The sequence below is a fragment of the Cygnus olor genome, chromosome 2 (genome assembly GCF_009769625.2).
Source record: "Cygnus olor isolate bCygOlo1 chromosome 2, bCygOlo1.pri.v2, whole genome shotgun sequence".
In the NCBI taxonomy this organism is placed as follows: Eukaryota; Metazoa; Chordata; class Aves; order Anseriformes; family Anatidae; genus Cygnus; species Cygnus olor.
Genome location: NC_049170.1, coordinates 105,139,688 through 105,156,036, shown reverse-complemented (window position 1 = coordinate 105,156,036; position 16,349 = coordinate 105,139,688). Strand labels below are relative to the sequence as shown.

General features: G+C 39.0%; 1 protein-coding gene across 2 annotated transcripts in view; it reads right to left on the bottom strand.

Annotated features, from left to right (window-relative positions):
- PTPN2 (protein tyrosine phosphatase non-receptor type 2) overlaps nt 1-16,349 on the bottom strand; it is a 33,129-nt gene that overhangs the window by 11,528 nt on the left and 5,252 nt on the right. For both annotated transcript variants that reach the window (XM_040549957.1, XM_040549955.1), the window contains exons 3-6: nt 11,068-11,168; nt 10,270-10,368; nt 8,980-9,117; nt 1,504-1,713 (exon numbers count right to left, since the gene is read on the bottom strand). In XM_040549957.1, coding sequence (XP_040405891.1) covers nt 1,504-1,713; nt 8,980-9,117; nt 10,270-10,368; nt 11,068-11,168 — 548 coding nt within the window. The remainder of the gene's footprint in view (nt 1-1,503; nt 1,714-8,979; nt 9,118-10,269; nt 10,369-11,067; nt 11,169-16,349) is intronic.

Sequence of the window (16,349 nt, the reverse complement as noted above, 5' to 3'; positions counted from 1 at the left end):
TAGTTACGTAAGAAATTAACATCTCCAAATTTCTAAACTGTTTTCACGGGAAAAAAAAAGTAAACCAAAAAAGTAAACTATTAACGAAAGCTTATAATGAACAAATCTATGATCATGTATTAACCAAATAAATCAGTACCCTAATATCAAGTCTTAGAAATTTAGATATGCCTTATTTTATTCACACATGCATTTGTACTTCAAAACAGGAGTGTCACAATAAGAACCATAAAGCAGTATTTCCTATTGCTCCTGAATAGAATGGCAATTTGGAATGAATGGAGCAGAGGTTTCCTTATTTAAAGCAGATTCTCTAATTCAAGCAACACACATTTTCCCCCCATTAGTATGGGGGAAAAATGTGTGTTGCTTGAATTAGAGATTCATTCACATTCATGGGGCATTTTTAACTGCATACCTGTGCTTGTTGCAAGATTCACTTGAGTTCTTTTAATATTAAAGTGTATTTGCATCAAAATACACATGTATGTTTTTTATGAACAGAGGAAAGAAAGAAAATCTGCAGAAAAATAATAAATAAATTGAGAGGGCCCACCCAAAACATAAGATGACTGTTTCATAACTTAAATCACAGAATGGCTGAGGTTGGAAGGGACCTCTGAAGATCATCGAGTCCAACCCCCCTGCCGAGCAGGATCATCTAGAGCACGTTGTGCGAAATGGCATCCAGGCGGGATCCGAGTATCTCCAGAGAAGGAGACTCCACAACCTCTCTGGGCAACCTGTCCCAGTGCTCTGTCCCCCTCACCATAAAGAAGTGCCCTCTCATAGTCAGCCGGAACCTCCTGTGCTTCAGTTTGTGCCCATTGCCCCTCATCCTCTCGCTGGGCACAACTGAAAGGAGACTGGCTCCATCCTTGACACCCTCCCCTCAGATATTTATATGCACTGATGAGGTTTCCCCTCAGTCTTCTCTTTTCCAAGCTAAAACAGGTCCAGTTCTCTCACCCTGTCCTCAAATGACAAGTGCTCCATTCCTCTAATCTAATGAAATCCTATCTGGTTTAACCCCATGTTATACTTCTCAGTATTAACAAGCATAAACAAAGTCAGAATCTAGAATTTAAAAATCCAACAAAACCTTAAATACATGTTAAATAACTATTTATCATTTATAATGCGCTCAAATTAAGAGCGATTACTGATTACACAGTTCACAATCCTAAATTCGTATCTAAAAGAAAAAATCTCAACCTGTTCTATTCACATCTCACGTAAAAGAGTGCTTCCTATTTACTTTCCAGGAAGCTGTGAAAATGTGTAAAGTTCTTCAAGATGGATTTGTAAATGTATTTCAAGACTTGTGTTTTTAAGCTATTAAAACGTGAAGAAAAAAGAAGTGTGATGCCTTAACTGAAGTTTTCACTGATGCGTCATTAACTTAAGCGCTTCTAAAGCCTTCCAACCGAAAAGCCCACATGGGGTAGAAAGACAGGGTGTCAGGAGAAGGGAAGTGGTAACAGAAAACAACTGATCACTTACCAGAACAAGACAAGTGTCTACTAATGAAAACGTGCCGGATCGTCCTATCCCTGCACTACAGTGAACTACTGCAGGTCCATGCTCAGGACTTAGTGAGCCAGATTCTCTGACTTTAAAAAGGAAGTTGAGGAATGAAGCTGGGGACTCAGGAACTCCAAAATCTGGCCATGTAGTATAATGAAAATGAGATATCATCCTGGACTCACCACTCTAGAAGTGAAAACAAATAAACAATGCAACTGGAGAGTACTCAATGTTTGTTTAGTTAGCACACATTTCCCCAATCCAAATCAATAGCTACTCTCTATTTCAAACCTCCCGCGTAGACAAACAACCCACTATCTTGCTGTTGGAGGACACCCAACAGTGCAATTTGAAGCAGCTCTTCATCCACGTTAGTAGTTTTTCCCCTTTGCAATTATTACCAAACATTTTTTCCTCTTCTCAGACTTCCAGTGTTATATTTTGTTTGCTTTACTGCTTGCCCCCAAATACCCCTTTTTCAGCCATTAATGCAGCTTAATGACTGATAGCAAGTTACGAGGCTGCTAGCATTGACAGGACTGAAAAAATACCCATCAGCATTGTAAGCACTCTCCGCTCCTGTTCAGAGCAAGTTTTAATACCAAGAGGTATCAGAGTATCAGCATCTCCTTTATACTAGCGATGCCACAGAGTAGCAGGAGCAGGAAGCTTTGTGGCAAAGGCCTGTAGTGCCCAGGCTGCTAGACCCAGCTTGAAGCATTCACCGGGTGTAAGGAAATACAGATTTTAACACAACGCAATGTTTTCCCCTCTCTCTGTGAACATGACCAACTAAGTGCAAGTAATGAAATGACAGTAAGAGAGTCTGCACGTATCCTGAAAAGCTCTGATCACAAATTTGGATCATATCTGTACAGAACTCACTTCAGAACTGCTGTTCAGTGCTACTCCTCGCCTCCCTTCTTTTGTTTTTACAGCAATTTTGAGACAATTTGATCACCAGTTTAGTTCATGAATTTTAGAAAGGTTTCGTTATTTTTACCATCCCTCCATTTCACCTGGTTTTCCACAGATTTGAACCTACACAAACCTCCACAAATTTGAAACAGAAGTAGATTTAAAATGTCAGGATATTCAGAAAATCCAGTTTTCTTTTTCAGCACCAACAAAATATATCTATGCAATTCAAGTAAGTTCTACAGTTCATCTCCTGCTCGGCCTGTTTTAATTTCTTGTAAGGGACAACTTATGAAAATCCTTTGTGAAACTAAAATTATTCAATTCATAGTTAACCACAGTAAGAAAATGGTCTCACATTTTGTCTTTTGCCTTCGATGCCTGATGCTGCAAGACTGAATATAATTTCAAACAGGGAACATTGGCATGACTTCAGTCATTCTCAAATGCACATTTTGCAGGAATATTTCATCTTTTGGCTAAGAGCTTAACATGGACAACAGAGTCTGAACCATCTTATTTGGTACAGTGAGATTTCAAAGGGAAAAAAATCTACCAAAGCCTCCTAAATTGTATAAATACAGTGGCGATTTCCCTTTCTTACTTGTCTGAAGCAAAGTATTTTAAAAGTTTGTGTTTTTTGCTGAGATCATATTACTGGTCTTCTGTATCTAATTTTCCAAGTAGTGAGTTAACTCACTTATGAACTGAAATGACTGATTTTTTTAAGCATCACAAAGGAGGTATATTCTTTGTAAGAAGTCTGGAAATTATAAAATCCTAAAGAAGGCAACATGCTAAGCAATTTCCTCCATTTCTAAGAAAAATAATTCATTGATTTACAAACAAAAGAAAGGAAAACCAGGGAGAGGAGGTAAACATATGTATTAGGTAAAGAGAAATTTAAAGTTGTTTCTTCTGAATCTAGATGATCCTTTAAGTGGTAATTAATATTCCCCCCGCCAAGATTTTTAAATAGGAAGCCTCCCTTATACCTCAAGATGACAAAACCATCACTTGTCTGTTAAAAATACAGGTGATCTGTGTGTTTGTTTTTTTTTTAATCCTAGACTGTAACAAGCACTAGATGTATCCTCATCCTTAAACAAAACAAAAAACCCGTAGTGCTTCATGCACATGCCCAAGCATCACCCTGCACATACACTACTAATCTGAGAACAGGTGTACCTAAAGGAATGATATAACTGCTGCTGTACATCTCATACAGCTCTAGCCCACAGAATTACTTTTTTTTTTTTTACCCCTTTTTTTTTTAAAAAAAAAAAAAGCTTTATCCCTTCCATGATTTTCCTCCGCTTCAGCTCATTTAAAAATATCTAGTCTCTTCATCTTCCTTTGCAATTCCGATTTCAGAGCACTGAAACTGGCTGGTGTTCTTTGAACTTGCAGTACAGCCAAATCCCATTTGACTATTTCAAACCTCCCACATCTTCTCTCACACAGAAAAACTCTTTCAAGTGGTGCTTGGCAGTCAAGCTGTACAACTGAAATCCTGTCTTTATGCGAATATCTGCACCATTCTTGCTTAGAGAACTCCCCCGTTACTAGGCGATGTGGCTAGCTTGCACCGCAGGTATCACTTACATGAATTCGTGCAAGACTCTAGTGAGAGAAGGTTTGGCTTGCTGAAGCTTCACAACTGTTGACCAACAGAAATTCGATTTCAGGAACAACCAGTTTTATTTAAAATGTTATCAAGAAGCCAGATATTATTTTAAAGAAAAAAGCTGGGCTTCAAGATTCAGACAAGCAGTATAAATTTTATAGATATATAAATAGGATAAATTCTTCTATGCAGAGGATGCTTTTCTGCTTAACAACTGAGGACCAGCTTATCTACAGTAACTACAACATATTCTTGCAAGATTTATTCCGTAAGACCAGCTACTTGAAGAACTCCTAGAAAAATTATGGGACAGTATTAAAACAGACAGCTTCAGTCAGTGTCAAACCATTCCAGAGAAAATTTCACGAAATACTGAGATAAGCTTACAGCAAATAACTAGCACTGCTAAAACCGGTTAACTTGGAAAGTTATCACCACACTGTGCAGGTTCTCCACTGACTGCTGGCAACACTAGCAGCAACATCAAAATACAAGCAAACATCTACACAAGGACTCGAGCAGAAAAATGATATAATACAATCAGATGAACTTGCAACACAATGAGCCTTATCGCAATCTTTTTACAGTTAGTGTCAAATCGTCCAAAACAAGAAGGGTACAAATATCTCAGAACAACTTCGGGTTGTTCAGTCACCTGAGAGCATGAAAAGGAATGAAATACTATGAAAATGCTCAGAGAAGTTGATGCCTTCAGTGTCAGGTAGGTGAAGACAGAAAACACCAGTCTGACAAATTTCACACACACCTTACAAGACGACTTCATAGTTTACAGGCTATTGCAATGGTCTAACATACGAAGGAATAAAAATACACCTACAACCCATCGGTGGTCCTGTACTTCTCACTCAAGCCTCAAGTGTATTAACAATTAATTTGATCATATAAAAATGAGAAGGCATCCTCTGGGGGTAATGAGCTAAGCACTGACATTCAAAATCTTAATCAACTTTTACCGCAATGTTTTCTGTTTCTTCATTAGAAAGCCTGGCAAAATAATTTTGAAAACGTATATAAAAATAGTAACAGGACAATGGAGCCAAATATTCCTTACAAACATTCTGTTTTTCAGTAACTAGTACATAGCCTGCAACTCAATATGATTAATAGTTATGTCCATTAAAATCTGCAAAACTCTTTGACATGCAAGAGTCTGGGTTCTCCTTTCTTGTTAGGCAGCAATATTTTTCCTAACATCTCAGTCTTCTTTCTGTGGTCATGAGAAGCAGAAGTAATCCCTCCTGCAATTTGTGAAAATGGTATGAAAACTCCCCGCAAGTTTAAAAGCAAGTGTATGCCATGTTTCAGAAATTCCCTCAAGCCACTGTAACAATTACACATATACAGCCACAACAGCAAAAATTATATATAATTGCTACTGTGCTTTGAAGGAATTTCTGATTTTATGTGTATATACACATGCACACCATCAGATTGCTCCAGAAGCAAAATGCCTTCTCAGTACATTTAAAGTTTTGGACATCGGAAATGAAATCATCAGCAATTCTAAGCTTATCATCTTCTTGAACTACACTGATCCTGGGGGTGAACCAGGAAGCACCAGCCAGTGCTGGTGCAAAAAGCACACAAAGCAGTCTTATGTCACCTCCACCTGACAGCAACAGACACACAGAGGCTTTGTGCTGTGTTGAGAATCCATTTTGCTACTTCTTTTTTTTTCCTCCAAATGTTTGCTATTTGCAGAAGACTCACGATTCCATCCGGAATTTATTACAACAGACCTTCCTCTAAGGTCTCCTACCACCAGTGTTGCAACAAATGTCGTTTACATCTTCCAGTCCTTTCTCTTCCAGCAACTGTCTTTGCAAACCTCTTCAGCTGTACTCGTATTTGCTCCTATTTCTAGGAATCCAGCCTGAGACTCTTCCATCTAGGTTCCACTAGCAATTTTGCTTCCTTTCCACTGCTTCATTTCCACACCCAGCCCATCTCCAGTTTCCCTCAAATACTGAGGGAAAACTGCTCTTCCATAGCTCCCCTGTATTCCCAGTCCCTTTTTGCTCACCAGCATTCGGTATGCTATACCCAGCGGGCAAATCACACTGCATCCTTCTCCACACTACCTGGCTACCACACCAGAAGTTACTGGAAATACAGGTTTTCTCTCTCTGAATACCATGAGATACACTTGTCACAAGGAAAGCTAAAAGGAGTAATAAATAAAATAACATATTCAATACAAGGTGGAACCTTACAGAAATTAGCTATGAACACCTAACGATTCGCCCAGAATATGACAGTCACCAACCTTAGTCACTCTATCCACTAAGATGATTTTACAGATTTTAAACAAGGCTCTCAAAACCACCTATCACGTTCTCCAGTACCCTTGGAGACTTTACTTCAAGTTGCAGACAGGCAGTAGTCTCTCGAGTAAACAATTACAGATTTTTAATAAAAGCACAGTATTTTCTTCTGTCCCTATCTTCCAACATCGGGAAGGGTTTGCAGATGCCTTCACGTTCGGTCTTTTCTCAAGGAGAGTTGCGACTCTGAACACTCACAGCAGAAAGCAGTGGTTAACTTTCAGCAGGCACCTGACACAAACAAAGCGATGGAGGACACGCAGCACACCACGGTAGGAATTAGAAGCTGCCCTTCTATATTCTAAAAACACAGACCAGCTCAAGCAAAAAATAAGAAAGCTCTGCAACGATCACAAGCAAAACAAAGCACATTAAAATATTTTCAAAACTTTTGGAAAAACATCAATAAACAATCTCTAAGTTTTTGGTCAATCCCAGCCACAACAGCAGAAACAAACATTTGCCTAGAACAGATCTAAACAAATCTAACTGCCAAATGTCATGACCTAATCCTAAAAAACAAACACCACCCCCGAGCCCACCTCTATTTCTAACTGCTCTTTAAGAAGAAGTAAATAAAAAAACATATATAGTCAGAGGTTTGGTTTCAGTGGTAAGAACATAAAACACGTTTTCATACATATTTATTTTGCTTGTCTATTAGAGAGATCTGCTGTAGTAACACAAACAAATTACTTGAGATCATAATGGCTATATTGTAAAGACAATTTCAGCTCTCTGTATTTTCATGGAAATAGTAAAATTTCTTAAGTATTCTTGGAACTCAGAGCAGATTTTTATTTGTGACTCATCTTATATTCCAGGCATCAAGTGGCTAAATGGTTTACTATTCCGTCCCCACAAAAGCACCCTCCAGAGTAAGTTGCATAAACATAGTTAAGCTCACATTTCAAGCCACTGCAAATACTGGATTCCCACTAGTTTTTACTGAAAACTTATCAAATTTTTACAAAAGGCTTCACTTAACATTTGCGGTGTTATTCTGGGAACTATGCATTTTTCCTGTTTGAGTAACCGAGTATGTTCTGTTTCTTCTAGCTGCTTTATATACAAAATATTATTTGGAATTAATATTCATGGAGCTTTATAGGAGCACCAGGGTATTAAAATAAAAATTCAGTAAAATACATTTGCCAAGTATTTGTAACAGTGAGTTAAATGACACAGAAGAATGTCTATACAACACTGATGGGCCTGCATTAACAGTCCAAAGTAAACCCAGAAATTTAAGTGCTGAATAGCTTTAAATCAAAACATCGCCTACAGTATAAGCTGTGCCCTTCCTCATGTGATTTTTGCATTTTCCAACTAATGTTATGTCATTTATCATGAAAATTGTATCCTTTAAAAATAGGAAGTCCAAGATTACAGGCCAATGTCAGCCAAACAATTCCACAAAAAAGCCTTTTTGACAATTAGGAAAACTCGTCTCACCTTTCCAAAAAGGAGAGTTACTCTTTCTCAGATGCTATCTTGCAAGCACTACTCCTCTTTTCTTAGCCTTTGCTGTTAATAAACCAACAACTAGACAGAAATGCTCCAACTCAGGAGGACAGAACTGCATAAAGATCTTTGTACATCGAATAGATCAAGGAACAACATGCCAAGTTTTATCATGTTGATCTCGTGAGGGAGGTTTCAGATTAACAAACGAATGGTACTTATTTCAAAGTACCATTAGTGGTTACTATAAATTCAAATAATTTCGATCAAATGTGTCAAGATTTAGTTGTATAAAACAACATGCAAAAAGATATCTTCAAGCTTTCCTTTCCCAAATCCACTGACAAGACAACCTTGAATAAAACTTGCCATACGATCACTTTCAATTAATATAAGGCAAGGTTTATAGGGAGAGAGAATATCTTACAAGACATAGCTGGAACAAACAGACAAGCTCTTCAATCCTGTCTTCAGCTCTGAAACAGAAGCAGCAAATTCCAACCCAAGCTCAGGCCAGGAACAATTTTTTTGTGCTTAACTTGATTAAATTGTCAAAGTGCTTAATTTTTAAGAGAAAAGGATGGTTGGTCCTGTGGAGCAAAAGGGGAGGTAAGCAAGAGGAGATAAAGTTACCTATCTACAGGTGGTAATTCCCCCCCAACCCCCAAACTTAGTTAGCTGGACTGAAATTATGTGGTAAATTACAGTCCCATTAAAAATCCAGTAATTACTGAGTATTATTTCTGATAGTCAAAAGAAATCAGAAACTTCAAATCCTAGGTTCCTCCTTCTAGGGTATTTCTAACAGCTCCTCTTAGGATCACCGCTACCATCAATTACAATTCAGCATGCTAAGGTACTGTCAAATGGAAAACAGAAGTACAGAAAAATGCTGAAGGCGTTATCTCCTAACACATAGACTGACGTTTGCTCACTTGCTTATATGCCACACTTACATCTTCAACATTATCAGAAACAAAATGCATTAAAATGTTTAGTGTAAAAGCTCGATCAAACCTGCAGTGATAGTATGCTTAACGGTTTTCATTATGTATTTAAGGCTAGGAATGTGAGATATACAGGCTGGGAAAAGCTTACGTTGATATTTTCTAACTGAAGTAGATGTACTGTGTAATAGGATTTGACGTCTTCAGATACTAGCCTCACACGGAAACCTGTTTCACTAAATGTCATAACATCCTCTTCTTTCGTTGGCCAGTACTGTGCACATTTCACCTAAGTTATTAAAAAAAGAAAGAAAAAAAATTGGTTAAGTATCCTAGCACCTTGGGCTTCACATTAGCAGATTCTGAGATCCTGTTATATAACACAGTAAACTCAAGTACATATCATCTGCTCCTAGTTTGAGGAATTCTCAAACTCCATCATGTTTACAGCCAAATTATGACAACTGTTTCAATTGCTGTTATGCATTCCAGCTTTTATCTCAGTTCTAGCACATTTTGAGACATACCTTAACTATTCTCACTCTCCTTACTCTTTCTACCTAGTCCTCTACAGCGGACAGAGATCTATACTCAGCTGCTTCAACATTTTTCCCCTGCACTACCAACATGGACATCTGCACATTTACAGAAGTGATGCAACACATTCTGCCAATTTTCCCAAGTCTAGCTGAAAACTGGAAGATTCTAGTGAAACCAAAGAATGAACAAACAATGCAAAACTGTTCCTTGTCCTTTACTCCTCTTGCCCTGCACTTAAGCTTACCACAGGAAATTTTTTTGTGTAGGAAAAAAGTGACTGTTTTATGGGCTAGTCAAATCCTTTTTGCTAACAAATCCACTCTGGGGACAGGAAAAAGAAAACAACCCACAAATCAAAGTGACATGTATTTCTAATTAAAACTTACAGTGGTTTTCGGCACATTAGTAGAAAAACTATATAGTAACAGAAAATTGATATATTCTGCACATGTACCATCAGTTGTAAAGAATCGAAAATAATTAGACCAGTTGTCAGACTGGTCGGTGGCAGCAGCTTGCCTCCACTGTTATAAACACTTGCTGTTGCTGTACAAAAACGACACTGCTCTACTACATTCAAAAGAAATAATCTAAGGAGTTAATTCAAACTTGTTTGCCCACCCTCAGTTTTGTTCTAGAAGATATTCCACTGCTTCTACTCCATCTTACTTCTGTCTCTACACTCTCCTTTCTCAACACCTTACTCTCACCTTTCTGGATGTAAGTTTATTAGATGTTGCTTCTACTGAAATGAATTTTGTCTTAGCTCCATCACTTCTTTCATGGTATAGTAAATATTGCACCAATCTGAAAGTTTGTTGATTCTTTTAACATACCAAAAGTTCAACTATATTAAAGTTGTAAAGTGAGCCACATATGTAAAATGTCTAACACCACTTACCGATTCTTTTTCGACAATCCTGTTCAGCATGACAACTGCTTTGGTTTTTTGTTGCCATACCATTAGCCAGAAATGACAGCATGTGTTAGGCAGTGGACCCTGTGTGGTAAAGAGAAAAATGTGTGAGAGAATGCATAGGTAAAGCAGCGTTTGAACATAGTTAACACGTCACTGTGTCAAACAAGAAAAAGCCTCTGTCTGAAAAGTTTAAACAAAGTATTAACAAAATGATAGAAAAGACAGGCAGGAAAGCAACCATACTGCCCATATCATCCAAGTATTTGAAGTTTAAAGAAAACAGTAAAAACTCCCGGAAGGAATGTTTTAATTTAGGCAGCGACACTGTTACGCAGTTAGAAGAAAAGATACTGCAGGCACTCAAGAGAACAAGATGAAGTAGGGGGTAGAAGTATTGTTTTATACTTTTACACTTATAAAAAGTGAAAGTCTAAAAGTATAAAACTTTTAGGAGTATAAAAGTATAAAACAATACTTCTACACCTTATTTCAAAATTCATGTTTACATTTGAGAGTATAGAAGTATAAAATCCTATTTCCTGCAGAACAGAAGAACAAGAAATACTTGAAAAGCTTTATACGTAGTTAACTACATATACTTGAATATTCCCTTTACCTTTTTATTAATATAAAATGTGTTAACAGCTAGATCAAACAGGCAGTTAGTATGAGATATATAATCCAGTGACAAAGAATCCTCCAAATGTAAGTTGCCACCGTACAAATCCATCTCTCCCATGTTTCCAATCCCCATACTACTTACTAATTGGTATGGCTTACCTGTGTTAAAATATAGTATCTCTGGGCTTCTTCTATGACCACTAGGCTTGCATTGATATAGTCATTTTCTGTGTTTTGCAGTTTTACTCGACTGTGATCATCTAAAATTAGAAGAAACTTAACAATTAATGATGCATCCTCTTGATGAATACTCTTTAACAGACAAGCTTAGGTGTGACAAGCAATTAGAAAATAAATTCCTCAGTAATAACCAAACGACAAATGTAACCGTACCCATCTTACTCTCCCCTCAGCAGTCCATCACTGAGTAGTAACTGGAATACCCATTTTTCTCTAAAAGCAACTGGCCAAAACGAAACAACCCCTCTGCACACACTAAAGCAGCTCACGTCCATCCCTCAACAGCTGTATTTCCTTAATATAACAGCACGACAACCCAGAACGGGCACCATTCTCTCATATTACACCAGATCACTTTACCGCACGCTTTCCTTTAAGTTTAGAATTCCAAGATCTTCAGTGAACTAAAATTTCACAGGCCAAGGTAGAATCATGAACTGACGAGCTCAAAAAAAAAAATCTACTTGCAGTAATTCAAACCAAGCGTTGTTGAATTTAATTGTCATTATTTATTGTTTAACACAATTGAAAATTAGAAACACTAAGTAAGCGGCACATGCAAAGATGTACCTATTTAACAAATCTTCCAATTAAACAAAGCGTAATCTAATTACATGGTTTCCACCTTTCCAGTGATTACAGAGGCAGGACAGAAAATTCCCCTATTTAGAGGGCAGGGAAGCAGTCAAAGGACTGCTTATAAAAGTTTAACATTAACACAAGAAAGATCAGACTGCCATACAAAAATACCGCATAATAAAAAGTCACTGTGATTGTTTTTTAAGGACTTTTCAGTGCGATTTATCACCCTCTGGGAGGCATTTAGGTAATCAGACTTGTTCACAGTAAATAATCCTTTGTCAGCCACTCATCAGACTCCATTAAATAAACAGCATCTTTCGTTTAATATTTGTCCATAACTGCACATCTTGTACTGAGGTCCAACTGACTGTGAATCCCATGAAGCTCAATCACCTAGACAGGCTGCTTATAAGAGCAGGATTAAAAAGAAAAAAAAAAAAAGCAAGTTACTTCAGCACAATTCAGAAAGATATTCCACAAAGCAACTGCCAGAGCTGAGAGTGAAGCAGGGTGCAGTGCCAGTTTTTCACCTACATTCACCTGGTGTAACCCCCAAAACTCACCCAGGAAGCAGCCTTATGTCACAGCTGCTGTCAAAACATGTCAGCCCCCCTTTTTCCTTTCCCATACCCTCGCTGAAAGACAGCCACACCAAAACCCTAACTTCCTTTGACAAGTATCTCATGAAACGCACAAAATCCACGAGCTTTGGGCAAGCACCTACTAATTAGCACATTCTGTACAGCCATGCTAGTTAAATCAGATCAATCCCCTGTGCTACTGCCAGGCTATACAGCACAAGGCTTACGTAAGAAGAAATCCGTGAATGTGACCCTCAGTAGGCAAAAAGCCGTGGGGAATCAGGGAACAGTGACTGAATTAGCCTCTTGTTCTGTGAATTGCCCATACTATTCTATAAACGATTTCCAAATTTTTGGAAACCTGGAAAAAATACATTTACTATGTCTTGATCTGCTTTTATACTCAGCTATCTGCCGCTGGCAACTGTCAGAGGGGATACCAAGCTATACACAGGTCCCTTACGAGCCCCACTGTAACTTTTTTTTTTTATTACTTACTCTTTGGATATGGATAACCTTTAATTTCTTAAAACCACCACACACACCCCAGGACTAAGGTTTGGGGTCATTCTACCCCCTTTAGCTGCTAACTTTTATATGCAGTCACATGCAAACAGAGGATAAAAGTGTGCTGAAAAGCTATTTTTAATACAAAAGTATGAGAAAGCTACTGGGTTAGTCTGTTTTCATTAGCATTCCAGCTGAAAGGCAACACCATCTTAACTCTCAGGGGTCTTAAAAGAATTTACGATACGTCTGTATGAAGTAAAAAATATTATCAAAGTCAAGACAGTAGATTTAAGACACATTTTAAAGCAAAATATATCCCCTTGCACTATTTTCTCTGGAAATTAAAGTGTTACTTTTTCCTTTCGTGTATCACTTTATCTGAAATGTTTCTGCTGGAGAGAAACCAAGACCTTTGTAAATATTACATGTCATCTGCCAACAGGAAAAACTTAAGATCTTGTTATAGTAAATCACACATACCGGTACTAGTGTTCTCGGAAAGGTGACGTAAGCCAGCCCTGTTAACAGTTTAATCGCCCGGCAGCAGCTGCTCTATTACTGCCAGGAGATAACTGCTGAGGCCCTACCGAGGTTTCACGCTGCAATGCCTGCACACGTTTTCGGCCCTACTTTTTCCCTCTTTTAGGTTCTGCTTTGTAAACATTATAAATAAGTTTGGAAAGTTTAAGAAAACCCACAAGTAGTTCTATGCGTAGACACCCTCCCTCCCTCCCTCCCCCTCGTCCCCAGCCAAAACAGAGGCGCTCTTCCAAATACTGCCGCGTACCCAGAGGATAAAGAAAGCCACTAGCAAATATTGATTTCCCTTTCAAGGGAAAAGGTTCCTAAAGGACACAATGACCTAGAAACCTCATTCAAGTCTTGGCTTGCTCTTCTGAATTAAAAGAAGCAAGCCAACTTTAGATAGTGAATTAGCTGTAACGTATTTCCCATATGTAAGTCATTTCCAGTTGCAAAGTACTTCTGATTTATATGAATGATAAACATGTCTTAAATCTAATCTAAAAGATTTATCTTTAAACGTTGCCATGCCCACAACAGCTAAAATATAGCACTCATTTTCTGAAGCGTTAATTTCCCTATTTCAACACAGTCTGAAAAGGAAGTGGAAACCCTACAAACGCTTCTCATTCTGACTCCTGCAATAAGAAAACTACTCCCGCAACCACCCTGCCTGAGATAAGGGAACTCTTATTACCCGCTTCAGGTGAAACCCTGTCCCTCTTATCACTGACAGCACTCCCTGCGTCTCATAAAAGACCAGGATTTCACATCACGCGTCCATTTGCCCACTCCCCGCTGAAAGGAAAGTGCTATCTCCAGTTAAAACCGAGATAGGAACGTTTGGCATTTCGCATGATACAGTTCTCGCAGTTGGTTAATGAAAGGTTTTTATTCGAAAACAACTGCATTTCTAGAAGTGAAACCGCTGCGTAACTTAAAAATGATCTTCTGTCCGAGAGACGGCTCTCGCTTGCCAAATACGGTGCTATTTACAGCAAGGGAGGGTGAAATGCTACTTAGGGGATTCAACGCAGTCACGAGCGATAAGCCATCCCTACGGCCCAGCCTGACCCTTTACCACCTACCAGCACCCCCCTTCATTTCACTAGCCTAAATCCAGTCTATCCGAGCTGCCGGGTGATCCCGACTTCACTGCTGTCACCGGACATACACTCACAAGCCTCAGGCAGATCCCGTTTCAGAGGGAGCCTAAGGCAAAGGAAAGGCGAGGTGACTGCCCCCCACCCCGCCGTCGATACACCGGTCAAGGCCAGCCCCTGGCTGAAATGCATTCACACCGAAGTGCATCCCTAACTACCGTTCAGGATCCTGGTACTTCTAAGCAGGACTCTGGAGCAAAAAGCGAGACAAACAAACAGTGAACAACGTCTGAACCAGAGGACGTTCAGACTGGACAGTAGGAGAAGCTTCTTTACCGTGAGGGTGGTCAAACGGTGGAACAGGCTTCCTAGCGAGGTGGTTGATGCCCCAGGCCTGTCAGCGTTAAGAGATATTTGGACAATGTGCTTAATAATGCACTTTAACTTTTGGCTAGCCCTGAAGAGGTCAGGCAGTTGGACTGGATGATGCCTGAAGGTCCCTTCCAGCTGGACCACTCTATTCTAAAGCTTAGATCAGGATGTTCCAGGAAATTCCCCTATCCCCCAACCCCAAGCTAAGAAATATCTCCAAAAGCAACACATGGGGTTTATTTATACCATGTATAGAACATCTTGTTACCAGAAGCAACCGTTCGATCGTGAAAAATCATTGATGCCAGCTTCTAATATGGACAACAAGAAGCGCATAGGCTTATTTTGGACAGAACATCGCCCTGTTCTCAGGGCACACGCTTGAAATGCGGGACAGAAAGGGAACATTTTGCGATGATAATTAATCACCATTAAGCGCAAAACCAAGCGCATCAACCCCAAGCCCGTTCCCCGCAAAGCACAATACTCTCCACATTCCTCTCTCCGTGGCATTTCTTCTTTGACTACTGTAAGCCTGTGGTTGAAAGGTCCAACACAAAGTCTACTAACAGCCTCAGGGAAATCACAACCTCTGAACCTCTGACAGTAACGTGATTTACTTGGTGAAAAAGTTCAGAAGACCTAAGAAACTGGGCTACACATCCCGTTACAAAGGAAGGCTGAAGGTAAAATTAATTTATGTCATCCCCTATCTACCCTCCAAAAGAAGGAGAAAAGATATCCTGCAAATTTTATCCAGGGGATCTCACTCCTGACCCTAAATCTGGGAACACCGCAAGCAGATCTCTGAAGGTATTTACAGTCAATTTGAGCCACTAGACTCTTCTGAGATGAATTAAAGATAAAATTTATAAGGAAAGTAGTAACAGAAATCTTAGAGTTCCAATCAAGGTATCGATAAAAAATAATAGCCTCACAAGTCATTTTCCTCTGAACAATGTTTTCTGAGAAATGGTTTCATCTGTCAGGAAATGACTGGCTGTCAAACCAAACCTATTTCAGATTAACTTCCTGTTTCAATACTGCTACATGGCCAGGATATTGCTCTCCCTGTTCTACACTAACACCAAAAAGCATGACTACTGTTTTCTTGGCTAGGCAATCACTCTTGAGGGCTTTTATCCAACTAAACTTATACACAGCAGCTCTTTAGCCAACAAAACTGGACACTTATAACTACGAACAGGAGACTGCAAAACTCAACCAGTTGTAACAGGCAGACAACTAGCTTTATACAGCTAACAGAAATAAACTTCTACCTAGAAATGGATGCAACACACGAATTAGTTTCAGCGCACTTGCCCTGTATGTTGTAGTTGAAATGGGGCAAATCAACCCAAAGCACTTTTTCCTGCACTTGTAGTTGACATCTTTTCCATAAGACAGAGTTATCTTTGCATTTCCTCTTACAGATGTACCAGCTGGGATCTTAGACTGGCTTGGCTGCTACACAGACTAACAAACCATTTTCTCATGGCTACGGAGGCATAAAACATTTTCATCAAGTTGT